The sequence below is a fragment of the Monodon monoceros genome, unplaced genomic scaffold, assembly GCF_005190385.1.
Source record: "Monodon monoceros isolate NGI ecotype Baffin Bay Population unplaced genomic scaffold, NGI_Narwhal_1 Super_Scaffold_6, whole genome shotgun sequence".
NCBI lineage: Eukaryota > Metazoa > Chordata > Mammalia > Artiodactyla > Monodontidae > Monodon > Monodon monoceros.
In genome coordinates this window covers 73,966,948-73,990,845 of record NW_021703783.1, presented here as the reverse complement: position 1 = coordinate 73,990,845, position 23,898 = coordinate 73,966,948, and the positions used below count along the sequence as shown (strand labels likewise).

Below are 23,898 nucleotides of genomic sequence, written 5' to 3'. Positions count from 1 at the left end.
AACATAGGCTAGGGATAAGGAATTGAAGGGACAGTTGGGTTCTTTCTGTTTTGTTTTAAAATACTCCCAATCAATAAATTATCACATTTCAGTATGTGCCATTAACTCCAAAATAAACACTAAGGTAAAGTCTTATTTCTTATAAAATGCCCAAAAAAACAAAAACAAAAACAAAAAACCTGTTTAGAAGTAACTCTGTGCACATCATGTTGTAAGTCCTGCTATTTTTCCCTTTGGTTTTTCCATTGCTTGCTGGGAAGGAGATTTTTATTGCAACTTCCCTTTTTTTCTCCTGTTTTTAAAGGCAATACTTAAAAGAGATAAATTTGTCTGACAAAGTCATCAGGCAAATCCTTCTCTTTCATGACATAAAAATTTTTAGCCAAAGTCTACAATGCCTTCTACTCTGCCACAACCACCAAACTTCCCCTGCCATGTGTTCACTGTCAACCAGATTCATTTTATTGTGATCTGTTTATTGCAGCCATTAAATGAACAAAAATAAAGAGGCACAATAAATAAAGATGGTATGAATAAACAAATATCACTGATAGCAACTGGGAAATCAGAAGGCTGTTATAATATGCCAACATCTCACACAAAGACCACCACAAGAGAATAAGACACCAGTTACCAAAGCCCACTGAAAAAGAAATGGATAGGGACTTCCCTGCTGGTCCAGTGGCTAAGACACCATGCTCCCAATGCAGGGGACCCAGGTTCAATCCCTGGTCAGGGAACTAGATCCCGCATGCATGCCACAACTAAGATCCCTCATGCTGCAACTAAGACCTGGAGCAGCCAAATAAATAAATATTTTAAAAAAAGAAAGAAAGAAAGAAAGAAATGGATAACCTGTGTAGCCCTGTTAAAGAAATAGACTCCAGATTCAGGAGGCTTTACTGGTGAATTTTACCAAACACTTAATGAAGAAATAACACCTATTCTACATAAACTTTTCCAGAAAAATAGAAGTGGGAAGATTTCACAACTCATTTTAGGAGGCCAGCATTATCTATATACCAAAGATAGATAAGACCGAAAACTATAGACCAATATTTCTCATGAGCATAGTAACAAAATATTAGCAAACTGAATCCAGAAATCTATAAAAAGGGTAATATGTCATGACCCACTTGGGTATGTTCCAGAAAAGCAAAGTTGGTTCAACATTCAAAATCAACCAGTAAAATTCACAATCTCAACAGACAAAAATATTAAAATCATATAATTATCTCAATACATGTAAAAAAAGCATTTATAAAATTCAACATCCATCCATTATAAAAAATTTCAGCAAACTTGGAATAGAAGGAAATTTTCTCAATATGGCAAACCTTATCTATAAAAAATAAATTTGTAACATCATTTTTAACAGTAAAATATTGAGTGCTTTGCCCCTAAGATTGGGATCAAAGCAAGAATGCCCACGTTTACAACTTCTTTTCACCATTATATTGGAGGTCCTAGCTAGTCCAATAAGACAAGAAAATAAATAAAAGTATATAGATTGTAAAAGAAAAAAGTTAAAATGTCTTTAATTGTAAATAGCATAATCATCTGCATAGAAAATTCTAAGAAATCAAAAATACAAATAGTTACGACAACAAAAACATGAGTCTAGCTAGGTTTTAGGACACAATGTCAATATAAAAAATACGATGTTTTTCTATTTACTAGCAACAAACTATTGGAAATCGAAAATATTAAAAATATCACTCACAAAAGATTAAATACATGAAATACTTAGAGACAAATATAATCAACTATGTGAAAGAGCTGTACCTCGAAAAGTAGATTTATTGCTGAGAGAAATCAAGGAAGAACTAAACAAACCAAGAGACAAATCATGCTCATGAATGGGAAGAGTCAGTATTGTTAAGATGTCAATTCTTCCCAAATTGAACTATTGATCAGCTTTTGTTGGTGGTGGTGGTGTAGAAATTAACAAACTGAATCTAAAAAGTTTTTGGAAGTGCAAAGGACCTAGAAATGATTTTTGAAAAAAGAATAACAAAGTTGGAGGAGTTGAGTTGGAGTCGAAATCACTCTGATTTCAAGATTTATTCTAAAGCTACAGTAATCAAGACAGTGCATATGTCTAAAGATAGAAATACAGATCAAAGGGACAGACCACAGAGTCCAGAAATAGATCTACCAAAATACAGTCAACTGATTTTCAACAGAAGTGTCCAGGTAATTCAATGGAGAAACAACAGTTTTTCAACAAATGGTGCTGGGGACTTCCCTGGTGGTGCAGTGGTTAAGAATCCACCTGTCAATGCAGGGGACACAGGTTTTATCTCTGGTCTGGGAAGATCCCACATGCCGTGGAACAACAAAGCCTGTGTGCCACAACTACTGAGCCTACACTCTAGAGCCCACAAGCTACAACTACTGAGCCCGCGTGCCACAACTACTGAAGCCTGCGCACCTAGATCCTGTGCTCCACAACAAGAGAAGCCACTGCAATGAGAAGCCCGCACACCACAACGAAGAGTAGCCCCCACTCGCCGCAACTAGAGAAAGTCTGTGCACAGCAACGAAGACCCAACGCAGCCCCAAATAAATAAATTTATAAAAAACAAAAACAAAAACAAATGGTGCAGGCTTCCCTGGTGGTGCAGTAGTTAAGAATCTGCTTGCCAATGCAGGGGACACGAGTTCAATCCCTGGTCCAAGAAGATCCCACGTGCCAGGGAACAGCTGAGCCCGTGTGCCACAACTACTGTGCCTGTGCTCTAGAGCCCGCAAACCACATCTGCTGAGCTCACACTCCACAACTAATGAAGCCCACGTGCCTAAAGCCCATGCTCCGCAACAAGAGAGGCCACCGCAATGAGAAGCCCAGGCACCGCAGAGAAGGGTGGCCCCCTCTCGCCACAACCGGAGAAGGCCCGCACAGCCACGAAGACCCAACACACCCAAATGTAAAATAAATAATTTTTTTTAAAAAATGGTGCTGGAACAATTGGATATCCAAAAAAAAATTAACCTTGATTCTTACTTCATACCACACTCAAAAATTAACTTGAAGTAGATCATAGACCTAAATGTTAAGAAACAAAACTATAAAACTTCTGAGAAAACATAGAAAATCTTGTTGCCTTGGGTTAAGCAAAGGTTTCTTAGATAGGCAACAAACATCAGAATCCATAAAAGAAAAAAATAATACATTGGACTTCATCAAAATTAAAAATTTCTGCTCTTCAAGAGATAATGTTAAATGAATATATCTCAATAAGGTTGTTATAAAAATAATGTTAAGAAAATGAAAAAAAGCCACAGACTTGGAAAATTATTAGAAAATTCTATATCTGATAAGAGACTTATATCTAGAATACTTACAAAAACTTCTACAGCTCAATAAGAATAATATTTAAAAATCCAACTAAAAAGTGGTCAAAATATTTAAACAGACACTTTCACCAAAGAATACAACTGAATGGCAAATTAGTTCATTAAAAGATGCTAATTTGAGTTTAGGTAAATGTAACTTAAAACACGAGAAGATACCATTGTACACCCACTAGAATGTTTAAAATTTTAAAAATTGACATGACCAAACATTGGTGAGCATACAAAGCAACAGAAACTCTCATATTTCAAACAATTTTATTCATAATAGCTAAAGACTGAAGACAGCCCAAATGTTTGCCAACAGGTGAATAAACAAATTGTCTACATCCAGACCATAGAATAATAGTCAGCAATAAAAAAAGAACAAACTACAGACACATGCAACAATATGAATTCATCTCAAAAGCAATATGCTAAGCATAAGAAGCCAGACACAAAGGGCTATACATTACAGGATTCCATCTGCATGGCATTCTGGAAAACAGGTCATATGTTGCCAGGAAATGAGGGCATGAGGGGACATTCGGACTTGATAGAAATGTTCTATATCTTGACTAAGGCAGTAGTTACATGACTGTATACAATCAACAAAACTCACTGAACGATACATTGTAAAGGGGTAAATTTTATTTTATGTGAATTATTCCCCAATAAACCTGACTCTTAAAAAGGTAAAACTGGAAAAGACCTACCTTGGAGAAGGACAAAAAGCAGGAAAAGGCTGAAATCTTATGTTATTCAGGCTAGGTCAGTGTACATGCAAGACTCCATCACTAAATAACCTTCCCTCTAACCTGTGTTTTGGCATTTGTATGGTTCTCACTCTGGGAAGACAAATAAGGGAGGTAAGGATGAGTTTTATCTCTGCAACTAAAAGGTCTAGGTACCCCTCCCCATTTTAATTCAGGTTACTCAAGAAAGAGAATAGTTCAGGTTCAGTGAAATTACAGATAGGAGAAGATACTGTTTTAACTTCAGTACTAAAAACAGGTTTAAAAATAGCACTCTTAACTTGATCTTAAATGTTCTTACCATAAAAAAGAAATGATAATTTTGTGATGGGGTGATAATCATGTAAATTGTAAATGTATCAAATCATGTTGTACACCTTAAACTTAAACAGTGTTATGTAAGTTATATCTCAATTTTTAAAATTAAAAATATAAATGATAAAAATAGCACTCTTACATTTCCCCAGAGGGACTGAAGGTATTTTACACATGTGCATCCTTAGCTCACAATAGCTCTGTGCATGGGTAGAAATGCAGGGAAAGCAAGATGCTGTAAAACTGAATAGTTTTGCCCCAGGGAGGGGATATGGCTGGATTTCTATGTTGCAGAGATCACTCTGGCAGTCGTGGTATGAAACTGAATTTGATCAGGGCAACTCAAGATCGATAGACATGGTTGTTGAAAGCATCCCTTAAGGGATGATAAAGCCCTCACTCAGGGCAATGAGAAGTGGCAACTCAGTGGGACTTGGCCATTGGTTGAATGTGAGGAGTGAGTGAGAAAATGGCACTGGGGATCACAGTAAGGTTCTGACTTGGTAGAGGATGTTGTTACAGCAAAAGAACCTGGGAAGAGAGGCAAGAGGACATGCTTAGATAGAGGAAGTGTTCCCATGTAGCACTTGTCCATGTCGATCTGGGCGTTTCATCTTTGTTTTTTCTATAAACCCTTCCTTCTCTGCCACAGGCCCTTCCTCTCTAGTCTCACATTATATTAAATAATGAATAAAAATAATAAAGTATCTATTTTATGTCCATCTGTCCTGCGTAACTGGCAGCTACTCAAGGGCAGGACCTGTGTCTTCTCCATTTTTTTTGCGGTACGCGGGCCTCTCACTGTTGTAGCCCCTCCCGTTGTGGAGCACAGGCTCCGGACGCGCAGGCTCAGTGGTCGTGGCTCACGGGCCCAGCCGCTTCGCGGCATGTGGGATCCTCCCGGACCGGGGCACGAACTCGCTTCCCCTGCATCGGCAGGCGGACTCTCAGCCACTGCGCCACCAGGGAAGCCCCATCCATTTTTGATCAAGTCCAAATTCCTTAGCGTGCTTCCCAGGCCTGAAGGACCTGCTCCTGTGTCCTCCTCTTCTCTGCTGAGCCAGTCCTCTCTCACCTGCTGACATTGCTACTCCCTCTGCCTGGAAGATCATTCTGCCTCTCCCCTCATCACAGTCCTTCCCGTACCTGCAAATCTCTTAATCATTCTTCAGGTCTCAGCCAAGCCATTGCTTCCCTTAAGAAAACTTCAATATTCCCCCAAGCCTGGTATGGGGCCCCTCCTGAATGTTCCTATAGCACCTCTACTTCTGGCTATGTTAACACCCACCACTCTATTATAATTGCTTGTTTTCTCCATTTGCCTGTAAGTTTCATAAGACCAAAGACTATGCCTGTCTTATTCACTGTGGTAGCCCCAGTTAGTAACATTAATATTAATCATCATAATGACACTAGCTAATGCTTGTTAAGTACTTAATATACGCCAGGCACCCTTCTAAGTGTTCTGATGTGTTAACTCATTTAGACCTCAGACAACCTTTCAAGGTAAGCCCTATTATTATCACGTTTTCAGGTTAGGAAACTAAAATATTGCGAGGCAAGTTAACTTGCTTGAGGTCAACATTCTAAAAAGAGTATTAATCAACAATGACAACAGCTATTTATCGTGTGCTCCCTAGTTCCTCGTGTGCTGCCGTCAGAGAAAAGATGTTCCATAAATGTTTGTAGAATTGATTTCAGGTGAGGAGATTGTACTCAAGTTGGCAGCTTGTATCTGGCAAAGAGGAGAGGGCAGACCAGGCAAAATTCTCATAAACATCCGGCACCTACCCCAGGCTTAGGTCTCAGGGCACAGTGGTGAAAACACCCTCCGGCACAGCTGCTTTAAGGCCGTGAGGAAGGGGTTCCTGCCAATCAGAACAGCAAGAGGAAGATTTTCTATATCATTCATTTTATTTCCAGGGGACATACTCTAGACACAACCCTAGAATCCCTCCTCTTGATTTTTCACCCTATGGTGACTTGTGACCCAGTGACCCTCCCACTTTCCCTTAAAATAATTCCACACCCCATCCTCATCTGGCCTTATAGTGGCACTGTCTTGTGTGCATGTTGTGTGTCCTGAGGACTTCCTGGATAGCCACTCAGGCAAGGACACACCATTGTGAATAATGGATGTGCCCCTGATTGGGTGGCTCATTCTGCATGGAAGGGTCCCCAGAGCCACCCAGAGCTGAGTGAGCTGTACAGCAGTGGTTTTCAACCTCCATACACAGTCGTTACACCAGTGGAGGTTTTTTTAACCACCAGTGCCTAGAATGCCCCCCAAATGAATTAAATCAGAACCCCTGGGGTAGGCCCTAAGCACTGGTGTTTTTTAGTTCCTAGGAAGATTCCAAGGTTGAGACCCATTGCAGAGGCACTCAGTCTCATTCTCTCTCTGGGCCTTAGTCTCCCCGCACTAGAATTTGAGAACAGTGTATTCTTTCAACAGGGGATGGGATGGGGCAAGCCTTGGAGAGCAAGCAAGGCCCCGTAAGCCTGACTTTAATAAAGCCTTGTGGAAATGAACCAGCCTTGCTGCAGTCTTGTGCTTCTGGACGTCTTAACTTGGTCTAGGTGCTGATGGGAAAGTGGCCCCTCTCCACTCACACCTGAAGGGACAGGAGGGGTGGCAGTGAGAACTGCATCTCCATCCCCAGGACTGTATCTTGTCCTTTTCTGAATACCACCTGGAGCTGTCTCCTCCCTAAAGATATTCATATGTCCTTTACAGAACAGAAGCTCAGTCCCCAGGGGAACATGGGGTGCAGCGGTCCACCCACGCCTCCTCACACTTATCTTCTCCCTCTAGTGCCAATTTCAGAGGATCCAAGGTTGATATTTGTTAAGGCAAATGGCAGCATCCTTACACATTTCCTCTCGATGTGGCTTCCTGCCATAGCTGGCTTTGGTCAGAGGTGTCCCTCCCCACTCCCACCCCAAGCCCTCCCCTGTACTTTTCAGTTCCTTCTCAAAATTGAGGTGACAGACAGCGGAGAGGAAATAAGCAGGAAACGACAGATAAAAGCATTAGACACAATAGCCTGCACAAAAGTAGAGGTAGTGATGACAGTAATGATCATTACTACTAGTGTCGTTGTTGCTGACATCATTATGCTAGAGTGTGGGCTGTGTTCTCAGCTCTGTGCTAAGCCTGCTCCCCTGTGTCCTCTCCCCTAATCCAGTGAGGCAGAAGTGTCACCATTTTACAGAGAAGGGAAGGAAAGCCACAGCATGCAGCAATGTTTTGCCTCACTTAAAAAAAAAAAAAGAATGATTACACGGTTCTCAGAAACACCTAGGAACTTGCTAGAAATGCAAATATCCCCTGTGGCCAGAGCGGGATTCATGGCGTGCAACCAGTGTAGCTACACACAGCCACGGGTTCAGAAGAGCCCGGCAGTTGAAGTTTAATTTTATCTTTGAGTGTTTCCTAAGTGAAGTCAGCTCGGACAATGGTTCAGGACCTTGGAGCCTCCCAGCGCTTCCCTGCCCGGGTTCTAGGCCCTCTGCCTCCACCCTCCCTGCCCCAGGACCCTGCCTCCCTCCACTCAGGGAAGGGGGGTGGGTAGCCAAGTGGCAGTGATGAGGGGAGGCTTGCATTTGCCATTGTCCTCTGCCCCAGGCTGGGCCCTGGTCACAGACACAGGGAGAGGAGGGGTGGGACACGCACCCCTCGCCCCCTCGGTGCTCAGGTCAGGGCAAGGTGGCGCTGTCCCCATCCCAGGTGGGCAGTACCACAGTGACTTTTCAGGGGCCTCTCGCCGGCCCTGATCCAGGTACTGAGTGTATCCTGGTGTGGAGGTTGCATTTCCTTGGGAATAGGCGAGGGTATCTGATAAGGGTGCACCAGGGCCGTGGGCCTGTGGGAAGGGGAGATGGACTCCCCCCCAGGACAGGGCCCTGCATTTTCTTTTTGCACTGGACGCAGTGAATTTTGCAGCTGTCTCTCTGCCTGGGTCCAGACCACCTGAAACAAAACTCTTATGGCCAGGCCCAGCAGTCTGGATGAAGAAGCACCCCAGGTGATTCTGATGCACACTGAAGTTTGAGAACCACTGAGTCATAGGGAAGCTAAGGAGAAAGCGTGAAGGAGGAGGCGGTGGCATGGTGTGGGGAGCAGCGTTAGTGGGAGTCACGGATTGGGCAGGAACCCCACTCCTTTGCTGAGTGACCCTTAGCAAGTTACTTGCCCTTATTGGTACTGTTTCTCTGGAGAACCCTGGCTGATACAATCACCTATGTCTTACTGGAATCTTCAGGCAGGAGCTTCCTCGATGACTGTTCTGAGGTATTTGTTTTACTTCCTTTGGAAGAACCTCCATTTGAATGACCTCTCTCCTGCTGATTTCAATGGCTCAGTTCACTTCTCACTGGAACTCCCCCCAACACTTTCCTATGCTCCTCTGAATGCGACCTTGTAATCAGTGCTGTTGTGTCCTGTCCAGATGCTTTTGCCAGGCAGATGTGGGCATCCCACAGCTGCTGTGTCAGCTGCTACAGGCTTACAGCTGCCTCCTTCTCTGGAGAGTTTGCCCTTGACTCATGGGAGCCACCTTGCCCAGAAATGTTTGGGAGGTTATTCTATCCCCAGGGGCAGCCCACAGCCAATGGCTAGCTGACACAGTGTACAACAGCTTTTCCCCTTTGTGGTACTACATGTTGTTTTCTGACACCACTTCTAACACAAAATGTATGGTTCTTCCTGACACCAACCAATTCTCCAACACCAACTGGGTATCCAACCGCTCAGTTAAATTCTAACACTATTTACTTGGAGTTAGCTGGCATTGGATCCCACAACTTAAAAGGCTCAGTCCCGCCAGACGGCCCCCCACTTCAGATGCCAGTCAGAAGTGGGATCCCCAGGAGACCCACACTTCTGCCCAACTGATTACAAATTCAGGGGTTCCTGTGATGCCCCCTCAAGTTTGATAATTCACTGGAATGACTCAGAGAACTCCGGAAAGTGCTCCACTTATGTTGTAATTTACTACAAAGAATACAGATGAACAGCCAGATGAAGAAGTACATAGGGCAAGTTCCAGAAGGGTCCCAAGCACAGGCGCTTCTGCACTATGCAGTTGGGGTGAGCCACCGCCCCAGCACATGGATGTGTTCACCAACACAGAAACTAGAATTACCATATGATCCAGCAATCCCACTCCTGGGTATATATCCAGACAAAACTATAACTTGAAAAGATACATGCACCCCAATGTTCACAGCAGCACTATTCACAATACCCAAGACATGGAAGCAAACTAAATGTCCATCGACAGATGAATGGATAAAGAAGATGTAATAATATATACAATGGAATACCACTCAGCCATAAAAAAGAACAAAATAATACCATTTGCAGCAACATGGATGGAACTAGAGATTATCATACTAAGTAAAGTAAGTCAGAAAGAGAAAGACAAATACCATATGGTATCACTTATATGTGGAATCTAAACTGTGACACAAATGAACTTATCTATGAAACAGAAACAGACTCACACAGAGAACAGACATGTGGTTGCCAAAGGAGAGGGGGTTGGGGGAGAGATGGAGTGGGAGTTTGGGGTCAGCAGATGTAAGCTTTTAATATATAGAATGGATAAACAACAAGGTCCTAACGTATAGCACAGGGAACTATAGTCAATATCCTGTCATAAACCATAATGGAAAAGAATATTTTAAAAAAAGAATATATATATATATATATGTATATCTATGTATATATATCTACGTATATAGATATATATTTCTGAATCACTTTGCTCTACAGCAGAAATTAACATTGTAAATCAACTATACTTCAATTAAAAAAAAAAGCAACTCTCTGAATCCCATTGTTTAGGGGTTTTATGGAGGTTTCATTATGCAGGCATGATTGATTAAGTCATTGGTCATTGGGGAACTGATCTCAATCTCCAGCCCCTCTGCCCTCCCCAGAAGTTGGGAAATGGGGCTGAGAGTTCCAACCCTCTAATCATATAGCTGGCTTTTCTTGTGACCAGCTCCCATCCTGAGACGATCTGGGGACTCACCTCATTAGCATACAGAAGATAACTTGTAAGGGTTTTAGGAGCTCTGTACTCCAAAATCAGGGACAAAGACCAGATATATATTTTTTATTATACCACAGGCACAAATCATCCTTTAGAGCTCCTCATGGGATCAGGCTCCAGCTACACCCACCTCTTTGCCTAGCTTCTCTCCTGCTCTGTCCTTCTCCGCTCACAGCCTCAAAGTTTTCACCCCAGATCCCTCCCTCAATAAAGCCCACAAGCCCTGCTCTAGCTGTACTTCCAGGAATCCAACCTAAAACACACCCATAGCTTTCTACTCCCCACAGGTATCTGTGTGTCTTTTACATGACTTCTTTGACAGGGAGTTCCTTGAGATTTGATCCATGTGTAATTTACCTTTGTCTTTCTGTAACACCTACACAATACCTTGACAATAAATTGTCAATAAATTTTCTGGAATGAGTATTTCATATTTTGAAATCATTTGCATGGATAGGCAGGATTGTTAAACGACTGACTTATCCTTCAATTCCCATTCTGCACCCTACCCCCCAAAACGTGGTGCACAAATAGTTTAGTTCTCCCCTGTGAAGAAGAGGGCAAAGGATTTCAAGAAAAAGCTCAAGAACACGTCCCTGTGGAAATACCTCCAGGCCATTCCCGTCTGGTGCCGGAGATAGAGAAGGCTGTTCAGTGCCTCGAGTATTTTTGTTCTTTCCAACTTCTCTGCCCGATGAAGTTAAACAGTCCCTAAGAGTAAATAAATGTGGTAAAGATAAAACAAATATTTTTTCCCATTGGATTGGTTCATTCCTTGTGTGGGTTCAGATGAGGGAAAAACCAGAATGTTTTGATTAAATCGGCTGTTGCCACGAAATGATTTGCCTGTTTACTAATGGGGTGTCGTATTTCTTGTCATTATCTACGGAAGTGAGAATTCTTGGCATTGTGGAGAGGACTGCTCTGAATAAGAAAGTGGCAAGGTTCCTTAACCTAATGTTCTTACTATGTTACAAAGTGTAAAAACATTGAATCAAAAGCAACAGGGAAGTACAGCCCTGCATAATTGCAGAGTAGAGGAAAAAAGAGAAGTAGGTAGGCTCTCTCTTATCTAAGAGTCTTTCCTTACTGGTGTTTCTGATGACTAATTTTTTCACTTTCCTTTCACATGCATCTTACCTAGGTGCTACTATGATTTGATTTCCTGATAAGAAAGATGGTGTTGCTCCCTGTAACTCCCACAGTCTGGGAACCATGGTTCTCCTTAACCTAAAAGGTCTGGATGATCACATGAGATGCTACTGAATTCATGATGGGGGTTGTTTAGTTGTTAATCATCTAGAGTGACAGTGGTCCCATAATACTGATGACGATGATGATGACGACGACAGATGACCTTTACTGGATGTATCAGACATTGTTCTAGGACTCTACGTGTATTAATTGATTAATCCCCATCACAACTGTGAGTACCTTTAATATCCCCATTTTACACATGAAAAAACTAGGCCTCGTAGATGTTAAATAACTTGCCCCAGCATAGATGATGTAAGTGACAGAGCTGGCTTTGACCCCAGGGAGTTTGGCTCCAGATCCAGGGTTACTAACCTCTATACATACTGCCTAGTCATAACAGCAACCATTAACATTTACTGAGCCTTAACCACATGCCAGTCATGATAATTAATTTTATGTATTAACATGGTTAAATCTCATAAAAACTCCATCAGATACATATTTATCATCCTCTTTTACTAAGGCACATAGAGGTTAACTTGCCTACAGTAACTCAGCTGATGGGTGAAGGAACCAGGTTTCCAGGCTAGGTGGAGTGCCTTCAGAGCAACACTCTCAGGCTTTTCTGCTCTTGCTGGCAGGTGCCGTGAGCTTTGGTTTTCTGGAACATGTGCATGCTACTATTGACAACACTTTGTATAGTATATTCTGTCTCCCCTAGGAAAATATCCAGGGAGCCATAGAACAAGAGATCCCAGAGATCTAGTCTACAGCACCCATCTGTCTGGTCTGTTTGCTTGCCCAGTATTTCCCCCTTGTTTTAGTAGGAGTGCTCTAAAATTTTCCTGTTGGAGAATGTACTAGTTTTCTATCATTGCTGTAACAAACCACCATAGATTTAGTGGCTGAAAATAATACAAAATTATCATCTTATTTACTTACTTCTGGAGGTTGGAAATCAAAAATAGGTCTCGCTGAGCTAAAGTCAAGGTATCAGCGGGGCTGGGTCTTCCTGGAAGCCCTTGGGAAGAATCTGTTCCTCTGCGTTTTCCAGTTTCTAGAGACTGCCCACATACCATGGCTCATGGCCTCATTCCTCCATCTTCAAAGCCGGCAACATCAGGCCAAGTCCTTCTCATGCTACCATCTCTCTGGTTGTCCCTCTTCTGCCCCCTTCTTCCACTTTTAAGAATGCTGGTGATTATATTGGGTTTACCTGGATAATCTCACTAGTTTAAGGTCAGCTGATTGGCAACCTTAATTCCTCTTTGCCGTGTAACCTATTCACAGTTCCTTCCAGATTGGGATATAGACCTCTTTGGAGTGGGCTTGAGAGCATTACTCTACGTGGCACAGTGGAAACTCTCCTTTTCACTCCTGGGTCATATATTCTGGGTTTATCCAACCCAACAACTCTGGCTCACAGCGCAGGCTTGGGACTTCTACTGGATTTCCTGGCAAACAGCCCCTACGCCCACATCCCGCTTTTTTTTTTGCAGTACGCGGGCCTCTCACCGCTGTGGCCTCTCCCGTTGTGGAGCACAGGCTCCGGACGCGCAGGCTCAGCGGCCATGGCTCACGGGCCCAGCCGCTCCGCGGCACGTGGGATCCTCCCGGACTGGGGCATGAACCCGCGTCCCCTGCATCGGCAGGCGGACTCCCAACCACTGTGCCACCAGGGAAGCCCCATAATTACCATGTATTTTTATTCATTCAACATGTTTACTGGGTGCTGTTATAATTCTAAGTTTTAGAGAGAAAACCAAGAACTAACCAGCCCTGCTCTCATTAGGTTTACACTGTGCCATCCTTCCTGCTATCTGCCACTGGACAGATGACTTTCATGATAGCCATTAAAGGGAAATCCGATAGAGACATTCATAACAGAGTGTGTCATAGATCATGTATGCCGAAGGTCACAAGCAAGTCCCAGCACCCAGCAGGAACTCCTTCCATCCCAATCCTTTCCTCTCAAGAAGGCAAATCAGAACACAAGTGAGTAAGAGTGCCACTATTTGAGAGCTCATCTTAAAGCCACTCTGCTTTATCTTTATCTGTGAAAGATAATAAATCTTTCACAACTTTGCTACTCTGGATATTATCCTAGTCTCTGAAGTGACAAAAATATCCATTTTAGAAAGGTTTTCAACCATAAAGACTGAAGTGAAAGAGCAGGCGGAGTTTCTGGTTAACATTTCCCAGGGGCTCTGCAAATACTGTGAGAAATGCCACTTTGTGACAGCTTCAGCCAAACACCAGGCTCCTGCTTCAAGAGATCCGCTCACTACTATGTTGCTCAGAGGAGTGGAAAGATGTAGAATTGATGGTCTGCTCGAAAGATCAAAACAGGTGTATTTCATACTCAAGCAGCAGGGATCCTGCCCTGGGAAGGAACCAGTCAGTCCCTTTCCTCATTTCCTTGCTTTACAGAAATTCATGCCCTTAGGTCCGATACCACCACCCCCCACCCCAGACCAGACTTTCTGGTTCCAGCCATCCCAGCCGGACTCAACATGTTCACAACCCGCACAGATGCCTCCCTGATAACAGATGGCACCACCAGCTCTATCAAAGCTTGTTTCTCCTGCCTCCTAGGGCCTAGTTCTCAGACTTTAGCCTACATCAGAATCACCTGGGAGCTTGTTAAACACTGATTTCTGGGCTCTAGCCTATGGTTTTTGATTCAGTTAAGTCTTGGGTAGGTCCCTTGCTTTCCTGGTAAGTTACCGGGTGCCTGCTGCTGCAGGTTTGGGTACCAGCCTTCGACAACTACTGCTCTAGGGCATTGCCTTGGGCCCTGAAAGCCTGTCCTCAGTGCAAAAGATCCTCATTCTCTTTGGCTTCTGACCACCCCCATCTCAGCTTTCCTCAATCCCATTCATTCTTCACCTCCCTTCGATAGTCCCCCTGCCTTACATGCCACTGAAAGCATTCTCCCTGAAGGTAAACACGGTGCGCCTGCTACCAAATCCAATAGACGGGCATCACCACTTGGGTGCCTCACCAGCCACGCCACAACTCAGCATGTCTGAACTGAACTCCCTGCACTCTTGGCCTGGTGTTTGAAGCTGCCCAGCTGCATGTGTTCCCTTCCTTCTGGTGACAGTATTGCCCTTACTTGCAGCAACTGCTTCTCCCTGCTCAGTGTTGTTAGGTGTGATCCAGTCCAACCCTCCTGACACCTTGATTTTGAACTTCTGGCCCCCAGAACTGTAAGAAAATAAATTTCTTGTTGTTTTAAGCCACCCGGTTTGTGGTAATTGGTTACAGCAGCCACAGGAAACAAACACATGCTAATTCCATTCCACCATTGGGGTGGGGGGTGGGGTGGGAGGGGCGGGGGCAGGGGACCCCTGCTTAGGAGATCTGACCTAAAATACAGAAAGGGGGAAATTTCAAAGCTTCCTCAGGCAAGCTCTGATTGCTTGAAAAACGGTCCATCACCAAACCACCCGGTAAGAAGATAGTTACCATTTTGGCACAGATACTTAGCCAATCAAGCACTCACAAAGTAGGACAATCTATCTCTTACACAAACCCTGTTTATTTAGTCTCCTGAAGTTGTAGGGCATTCTCTCTGTAGAGAGAGGAAAGACTCGTTGTATAATAAATTAAGAAAAAAAAAAAAAGTTTAGTTTCACTGAACAGTCCTTTCTTAGAAAGCTTACAATTAATTTCCTTTGTAATTTCCGGTGATAAGTGCTGATAGCAGATTTCCTTGCCAGCTTTTGTAATCCCAATGACATCACAGAACCTCCATCACTGTAAAAAATTGTTCTTTTAGGTGGCAGTGATGACATCAACCACTACCGGGGGGGAGAAAAAGAAACAACAGGAAATTCTACATTCAGCTGTAAACTGATAAATGAAGGAGGAACTGGTTGTTAAAGTAAGTTCCCTTAACTAAAGCCAGTAATTCTCAATTACTTGGCTTTATTTATTCGACCTATTTATTTCTATAATCTCACTTGAAGTACAAGTCCCTAGTCAAAAAGGCTCCTCACTCCCCAAAAAACCCAGGGATTATAGGTTAGAGCCCCTCACTTTGGGGGATTCCGAGGTCACGTTGCCTCCTGTCAGGCATAAGCAGAGGGGCTGAAAAAGATCCAGACACAGGGCTAGGATATAATTTTTAGAATGAAGGAAGGAAGGAAGGAAGGAAAGGAGGGAGGGAGGGAGGGGAAAGAAAAGGAAAGAAGGAAAGAAAGAAAGAAGGAAAGAAAGAGGGAGAAAGAAAGGAAAGGTTAAAAGAAAAGAAATAAATACAGAAAGTCAATAAACATTTGAGCTGGGCAACCTAACAAACTGTATTAGTCAGGGTTCTCCAGAGAAGCAGAACCGACAGGATGTGTGTATATAGAGACTGAGTTTCATTTTATTACAGAACATCACGTAGAGTTTTATCTCATTTATATACAATTGAAGAAGTAAACTGCTATATTTCCTGGAAAGGATGTTTACCAGAATCTTAATTCTAGTTATCTACGAGTGGTGGAATTTCAGGTTAGTTTTGTAACATTTATTGGGGGCACACTATGTGTCAGGCATTCTTTCAAGTATTTTACATGGATTAAATTCATTCAATAATCTGTATGGTTTGCATTTTTAAGAAAACCAAAATCATGTATCATTTTCCCCAAAAAACTATGAAGCAGTTTTTTAAAATATCCCTTCTATTCTCATACATGGGCAGCCCTTGTTTCCCAAAGCTACACAACCTTGGGACTACTGAGAGTCTGAAACAGTTGTATGCAGATCCCACCCAGAGTTATTACTGGAAATCTTGCCGTTTCACAAAAAACTGATGCTCTCCCATTGCTGCTGGAGTGTTTTGTTTTATTTGATTGTTTTCATGGCTCCTCTCTTGTTTATTAAGAACTGGGTAAGTGAGTAATATGTTCCCTTTTAACCCCAGTCGTACTGTTAACCCTCTCCCACAGACACCCCTTCTAATGTATTTAGTTTGCATTCTTTTGTTTCTGTGTTCTTATAAAATATGTGCTGTTTGGTAAGCTCGTATTTTTAATTGACCTAAATGGTTTGACTTCACATCTCATTCAAGAGTTCTCTCTGCCACACGCCCCCCACAACCACCCATCCAGTGCCTGCACCCACTTAATGCTCTCACTGTTTCTGCCGTTGCTGCCTCAGGGATTCCTAGAGTTGGAAGAGTGCTCTCCATCATCCCTCTGCCCACCGCTCACTCCCAATCCCCAGAACTTAAGGCTCATTAGACCACCCAAAAGTCAACCTTGTTTTTTTTCATTTGTGTAGCCCTCTTCCCTGAGAAACTTGCTCCAGGTTCTTCATTCGCCCTCCTGGAGGGAACTGCAAAGCTAGCAATGACTGCCAAGCCAAGTAGCAAAGTAAGGTCCCTGGACAAGGCACTATCTGCTACCTCTCTCACCTCCAAGTAACTCCTCTGCCCTTCTAGGTCACTTTCCCTTCTCCACCAGGTGGAAGCAGCCTTGTTTCCCAACTCGTGCTAATGCTTATCTCAGGAGGCTGGATCTTCAGCCCCAAGATTCCTTTACTGAATCTTCCAGAAGACCTAACATGTCCTTCATCAGATCACAGGACTTATAAGAACGTATGTGATGAGTTCCCTTTCTATAATTGCTGCGTTCCACTTATGGCTGCCTTTAACTTCAGTCTGATGTAATCTGCAGAAAAATGCTAAGGGTGGGGCATGGGTCAGAGGGGATTCATCTCAAAGTTAATGAAGTTTGAGTTTCAAAGCCCCCACCTTGTAAAGGCCCTAGGAAAAGTCCAACAATGCTCACAAGGGCACGTGTTTTTGTTAAATTTGCAAAATTAAGACATTGTAACCGCAGTCAGTTAAGACCTCCATCCTTGTTCTCTGACATTTCTCCCATCACAATTTCCCACGTGTCAGGGAGCTTTGGAGAGTCCTTGGACATGTTGGGATCTGGCTAAAGGAAAGTTGGCTTGCGGATACACATAGTGGGGCTTAGTAGATGTAAGCACTGTCATGTCTTCTTGTTATAGTATTTGCATCCTAAAATTGTATTCTTTTCTTAAAGAGGGTTTCCAAAATTATAATGCCTCCCTTCACCTCCCAAAGCTGGGTCTTCCCAGTCAGTGAAGCCCAGAGAAATTTGCTTCAGAATCCATGTATCCCTAGGGGTGACCATGGACCTTGCTGGCTCTGTCCTGATCTTTGTTTTGAAACATTCCTGTTGTAGGTGGACCCCTAATTCCACTGAAGCGCAGCGCTTGGCTCAGAGTATAGCTTCCAATCTACACCTTTTTGTCAATTTTCTTTTTGTGCCTCTCCCCGCTGCCCCCCTACACACACACACACGCACACACACGCACGCGTGCGCGCACTCGTCTATATCTGGTGAAGTTGCATCTTCTATTTAAGTTTCAGAAGAATACTAAGTATTTAAGATTTAAGTATCTGGAGTGCAGATTGGCAATGAGCCAGTTGTTTTAGCTCAAATGTACAAGGCAAACACTTCCAAGAATGCCCACAGCTGCCAGTCTCAACTTTAGAGGGCAAGAGGAGGAAAAAGGCTTACATGGCAGATGTTCTGTCTGGGTGTCTCTCTGGAATTGAGGCTGTTTGATGAGGCAGAAATATTTCCAACTCTTCACCTAACAAAACAGTGAAGGAACAAAACTCTTTTAAATTAGAAAAATCTCTCAAACCAATATCTCAGCAAAATTTTTAGCACATACACCAAAAAAAGTGCTCAAGAACTATTAAGTTAACAAATTCTCCTTTTAGAGCAAAGCACCCCCCCCCCAACCCTGGCCATCATTGCAAATGGACTCTGTTTCCATCTAAAATGTCCTGGGAGAGAGGTCTTTCCATTGGCCTACATTCAAGGTCAAGTTTTTTGTTGGTTTTTAGGGAGGAGAGGGGAGAATTGCTTTCATCTTCTTTCCCTCTGCAAAATGCCTTTCCAGAAGTGTTAACCCTAGCTATATATTTTTTAAACGTTAACCTCCATTTCTCTGGCAGACTTTCAAATCACTTTTTCTGGTTATAAAAATAATCTATCCATCTATTACTTGAAAAAATATTTACAGAGTACCTACAATATCTCAGGCCCTATTCTAGGTACTTCTTTCACTAGGAGAATTTTCCCTATCATATTAACTAGACTTTGCAAACACTTTAATATCATAATATTTATGACAAGCAGACCCCAGAATTTATTTAACCATTCTCTTTTTGTTAAACACTTAGACCATTTCCAATGTCTCCCTATTGTAAATTATGCAGCAATGACCTTACTTGCAATAGTCTCTTGTCTATATCTATGATTAATTCTTCAGAACAGATATCTAGGAGTGGAATTACTAGATCAAAGGGTATGAACACTCTAAAGTTTCTTAATAAACATCCTGGCAGAGTTTCTGATGCATATTACCACCTTTGACTTCCTGAAATCTTCATCAAAGGGAGAATCACCCACCCCTATTTAAAGACAGGAGAGTATGTTCCATTCCTTCTGCAGAGATTTGCTGATTCCTAAAGGCAAAATACTTAGAGAAGAAAGAGTAGCCACACACTCATCTGCTCATTGTTATCACTCTCCGCAAACAAGGACTCAACTCAGAAAGGAAATCACTCATGAGAAATATGGAATCATGCAAAGGTATGTAAGATTCGAGTAATCATCTCCATTCCTCTACGTATTGGGAGGGTTTGAGGAGGAGAGAGGATGTATAGTTAAGCATCTCCCTGATTAGCCTTGCTCACAATAACAGCACATGGAGTAAAGGAGCCTTCCCACCTCATCAGCACCTCTGCTCTGGCAAGTCAACTGGTAAAAATGCCTCACGGAGGCGCTTTTCAATATATAAGCAAATTTCATTGCATAGCATTTTATCCTCTCATTTTTATTCTGGAACCGCTTCATTCCCTGACTCTCTACTAAGAAGAATTTCTGCTTTCCAAGAAAACCAGTGCTGTCTTGAGAATGCTCCCAGTATTTTGTCCTCAAGAAGAAAAACTAGGGGAAACAAAGAAAACTAGGAGCAAGTCCCCGTCGATGTAGTTCAAGGTGGAATACTTGCTAACTGCATTGCCTTGTAGTCTCATTTGGATCAGAAGCTCCTTTAGCAGGGAGTTCATTTATATAATGGTCTGCTTAAGACAAAGATGATTAAGATTGAAATTCAAGCACTTCTCTTTCCTGGAAGCCAGGCAGCCTAAACATAACTGATTGCCTGGGCTTTTTTTTTTCTCCAGCTGAGTCCCAGCTATGGAGAAATCCATGAGGGGACAAAGAGTTTCTTCTCTGGATAAACAAAAGGGGTTTTACCAAAGTGGAGGACAGAATCTGTGGTGTGGTAAGGGACAGCACCATCATTCATTCATCCAACAGTGACTTATTGAATGCCTAGTATGTGCCAGAAACTAGACCAGGCACTGTGTGAGTGAAACAGACAGATAGCCTGCTCTCATGGAGCCTGAGCTGAGTGAGAAGCAAACACTAAACAAATACAGTTGACCCTTGAACAACATGGGCTTGAACTACGCAGGTCCACTTATATGCAGATTTTTTTTTTTAGTTTTTTTCAAATACTACAGTACTACATCACCAGGGCTGGTTGAATCTGTGGATGCTGAACTGTGCGTAGGGAGGGCCGACTATAAGTTATATGTGGATTTTCCACTGTGCAGAGGGTCAGCACCCCTAACCCCCGAGTTGTTCGAGGGTCAGCTGTACTCATGCCCATGAATATAAAACCACAGTCTTGGTGTGTGCAGGGCATCAAGAACACAGAGGTGTGGATGCCTGTGATAAAGGATTTACCTTAATGGGGAAGGTGGGCAGCTGTTGCTGGAGTTTAGATCTGAAGGATAAACTGGAAAAGAGGCAAGAAAGGCCTCTTTTCCAGAGGGAAGATGGGCAGAGGGAAGAGCATGAACAGAGGGGCTGCAGTCAGAGAGTGAAGAGAAGGGGGGAGTTTGTGGGATGACCCCATGATCAAGGTCATGCAGGGTTTTGGTCTTCATCCTAAATGGGTCTTTAGGCTGTTAAAGCCCCTATTACTTAACAATTCCACTCTTAGGTATTTACCCAAGAGAAATGAAAACTTATATCCCCAAAAGACTTAACATGAATATTCACAGCTGCCTTAAAATAGCCTAAAACTGGAAACAATCCAAATGTCCATCAACAAGAGAATGGATAAATAAATTGCAGTATATTCATACTCAACTGAAAGGAATGAACACACAACAACACAGAATGCTGTCCAGAAGACTATTTTGAGTAAAAATAGCCAGGCACAAAAAAAGTCCATACTGTGTATTTATATTTGTATGGATCCGAAAATGGGCTGGGCAGGGAGTGAAATCACTGGAAAAGGGGAGCAAGAGAACTTTCTGAGGTGATAAAAATGTTCTATATTTTGTTTGGGATGGTGATTTCACAAGCATATCCAATTATCAAAACTCCTGAAACTGTATTGAAGATCTGTGCATTGTATTATTTGTATAATATATATCAAAGTTTTTTTTTTAAAGTACAATACACATTAAACTGTTTAACCACAGGAATGACATCAGATTTGCAATGTGAAAAAAGCCCCCTGGCTGTGGTCTGGAGAAAGATAAGAAGGGGCCTGAATGGAAGTGGGTAGATCATTTCCTCTGCTTTATTCAAATTACCTAGAAGCTGGAATACCCCCGAGCATCAATGCATATCATCAATGCATATTCCGTCCTTAACAGAGGAGAATTCAGACTTCTCCTTGCTCACCTCCTCTACGAGTTGTGCAAAACAGTTGTCAATGAACCACAAAGGGAATTTAGCTGGAGAAAAAGGTTGGGAAGATGAGGTAAGAGACTGAAGAAACCACAAAGGCAGTAGATTGAATCAATTCTATTACACTGAATCTTTCAAGGCAGGATTAAAGTAATCCTGTTTGTTTTTAGTATTTCAAATTCTTGGGTTCTATTCCCTCATCTACAATTTTCTTCTGAAATTAAGAATCTAATGGGCTACAACTTGCTGATGCAACAGGAAGCAAAAGTTATCTTTTACCTATAGTTGGAATGAACAGAATTAAAATGAGATAAGACTGGGTCAGCTTATGTCTCAGAAAGAACACAGGCAATATTATAGCAATCAAAGAGGGTTTGGGGACAGGCGGGTTGGGTTGTAGGATCCTAAAGGGCTTATCCCAGGCACCACCACAAAGTCAGAAAGGCACCTGGCTTGCTGAAGGTTTAAAAGAACCACAGAAGCTAAGCATTTTAGAGCTGGAAAGGATTCTTAGAGGGCATTTCAGCCTATACATTTCACCCATGAAAGCAGGAGTAAAGGGACTAAATTACCCAGGAATATTCATAACTAACATTTGATTAGCACTTTACTAAGTACTTCCACATTTATTGCCTAATTAAATCCCCATAAAGTGTTGACAAATAGTAATTGTTAATTCTTTTCCGAAGTTGGGGCTCAGAGAGTGAAGCAGAGAAAGTGAATTCTTACTGACGTATGAGCTTCTCTTCTTCTTCTAGGGTGCGTCACTAGATCACTGTTCCTAGCTCTCTTGCAGTTGGAGGGATAGAGCAGCAGAGAATTAAGTTTCTGCCCAATGAAATATGGCAGAAGCCCCCTCCTTTAGGGCTGACCCACCATACAATCCTCTCTTCACATTTTCTCTTCTCCTTTGCCTGGCATCCAGATGCATGGGATCCAGTAGAGGAAGTTCGCAGCTTCAAGGGATGGTGAAGCCACCCACTGGAAGGAGCCTGGGTCTCTGAATGACTCTGTGGAGCAGAGATGTTTTTCCCATTCATGGACCCAAGTGAGAGTATAGCAGTAATGAGAAATAAGCCCTTCCTCTGTCCAGGCACTGATGTTTTGACGTTGTTGCACCAGTTAGCCTAAATAACATAAGAAAAACTAAGGGACTCATGCAAAATCCATATATTAATTTATTTAACAAAATAATGTAAGGGCACCTACCAGGCACTGGTGGAGGACCACACACACCTAAGGGGATGGGAGGAACCCCCAGCAACTGGGTAGGATGTGGGGTGTGGGGGGAGTGAAGGGGGAGGAGAAGTGGAGGTGGGACAGGACTGGCACCCCTGAGGGGCAGCTGGGGGAGGGGAAGGTATCCCACACCCAAAGGGGGAAACTGCAGAACCATTGGGAGGGCAGAGGATCAAAAGGGAGCGTGGCCAGGTTTCCCCTGCCCACTCGGGTCTCTAGGAACCTGCTGAGATCTCGGGCCTGATCCTCTGCCCACCTAGGCCCCCTCCAGGCTGCGCGGGTCCTGCCTGAGGGTCAGGGAGGAAGGGAAGGGGGAGCAAAAGTAAAGGCCGGACCTCAGGGATTGGCACTCCTTAAGGGTGGCTGGGGGACGGGAGGAGTTCCTACACCCAGTGGGACCCACCCATGGTTAGGGGTCCAGTGGCGACAGAGACCCTGGGGGAGACGGTGGGGGAGGGGCACGAAGGAACGTAAGGGAACAGGGCCAGTGCTTTCCCTGTCCACTTAGGCACCGGGGAGCCTGTTGGACTCCTGGGCCTAATGCTCTGCCCTTGGAGCCTCCCTCCTGCTGCACAGAACCTGAGCCCCGCCCCTACAGCCCCACGCAGGGCCCCACCTCTACACTCGGAGACCCCCTCCAACACGCTGGGCCCAAACCCCACCCACACACCCTCACACAGGGCCCTACCTCCAAACTCCGGAACTCCACATTCCAGAGGCCCTCCTTTCCACGGCTGCCTCTCCCCTTCCGTGCAGGTACGAAGCAGAGGCCCCACCCCACGCTTGAACGTCGCCTCACCTAGTCCCCCGGATCCTGCCTAAGTTCCACCCCTGCCAAAACTCCGCCCCCATAGCCAAGGCTTTTTTTTTTTTTTTTTTTCTCTTTTAGACTGGGGTTCTGTTTTATCTTGTTGATTCATTGTTGTTGATTCTTTTTTTTTATTTCTCCTAATAAATCTTTTATTTTTCTAATTTTATTTTATTCTTTATACTTTGTTATTGTTCTCTCCTTTTGCCTTATTTCCCCCCACATACCTCTTTTACTTTTTTCTTTTTTCTGTTGTGGTTTTATTTGACCTTTTTGCAGTTGTTTCAATTATAGTTTTATTTTTCCTAATATATTTTTTATCTTTCTAATTTTATTTTGCTTTTTATTCTTTTATACTATACTGCTCCTTCTTTTCCTTATTTCTTCCTTTTTTTTTTTTTTTTTTTTAACCACACCACAAAGCTTGCGGGATC

At 43.1% G+C, this 23,898-nt stretch overlaps 1 protein-coding gene across 2 annotated transcripts in view; it reads right to left on the bottom strand.

The window, feature by feature from the left end:
* Positions 1 to 10,369: 10,369 nt before the first annotated feature.
* The window catches only part of MRPL42 (mitochondrial ribosomal protein L42), a 68,794-nt gene continuing 55,265 nt past the window's right edge, over positions 10,370 to 23,898 (bottom strand). Inside the window, exons 6-7 of one of the 2 annotated variants that reach the window (XR_003791241.1) lie at positions 18,211 to 18,286; positions 10,370 to 11,179 (exon numbers count right to left, since the gene is read on the bottom strand). Coding sequence is in view for 1 of the 2 variants with exons in the window: in XM_029206664.1 (XP_029062497.1) it covers positions 18,283 to 18,286 (4 nt within the window). In the remaining variant the exon portion in view is untranslated. Of the gene's footprint in view, positions 11,180 to 18,144; positions 18,287 to 23,898 lie in introns of those variants that run through there. The other variant, XM_029206664.1, reaches the window with a different exon arrangement.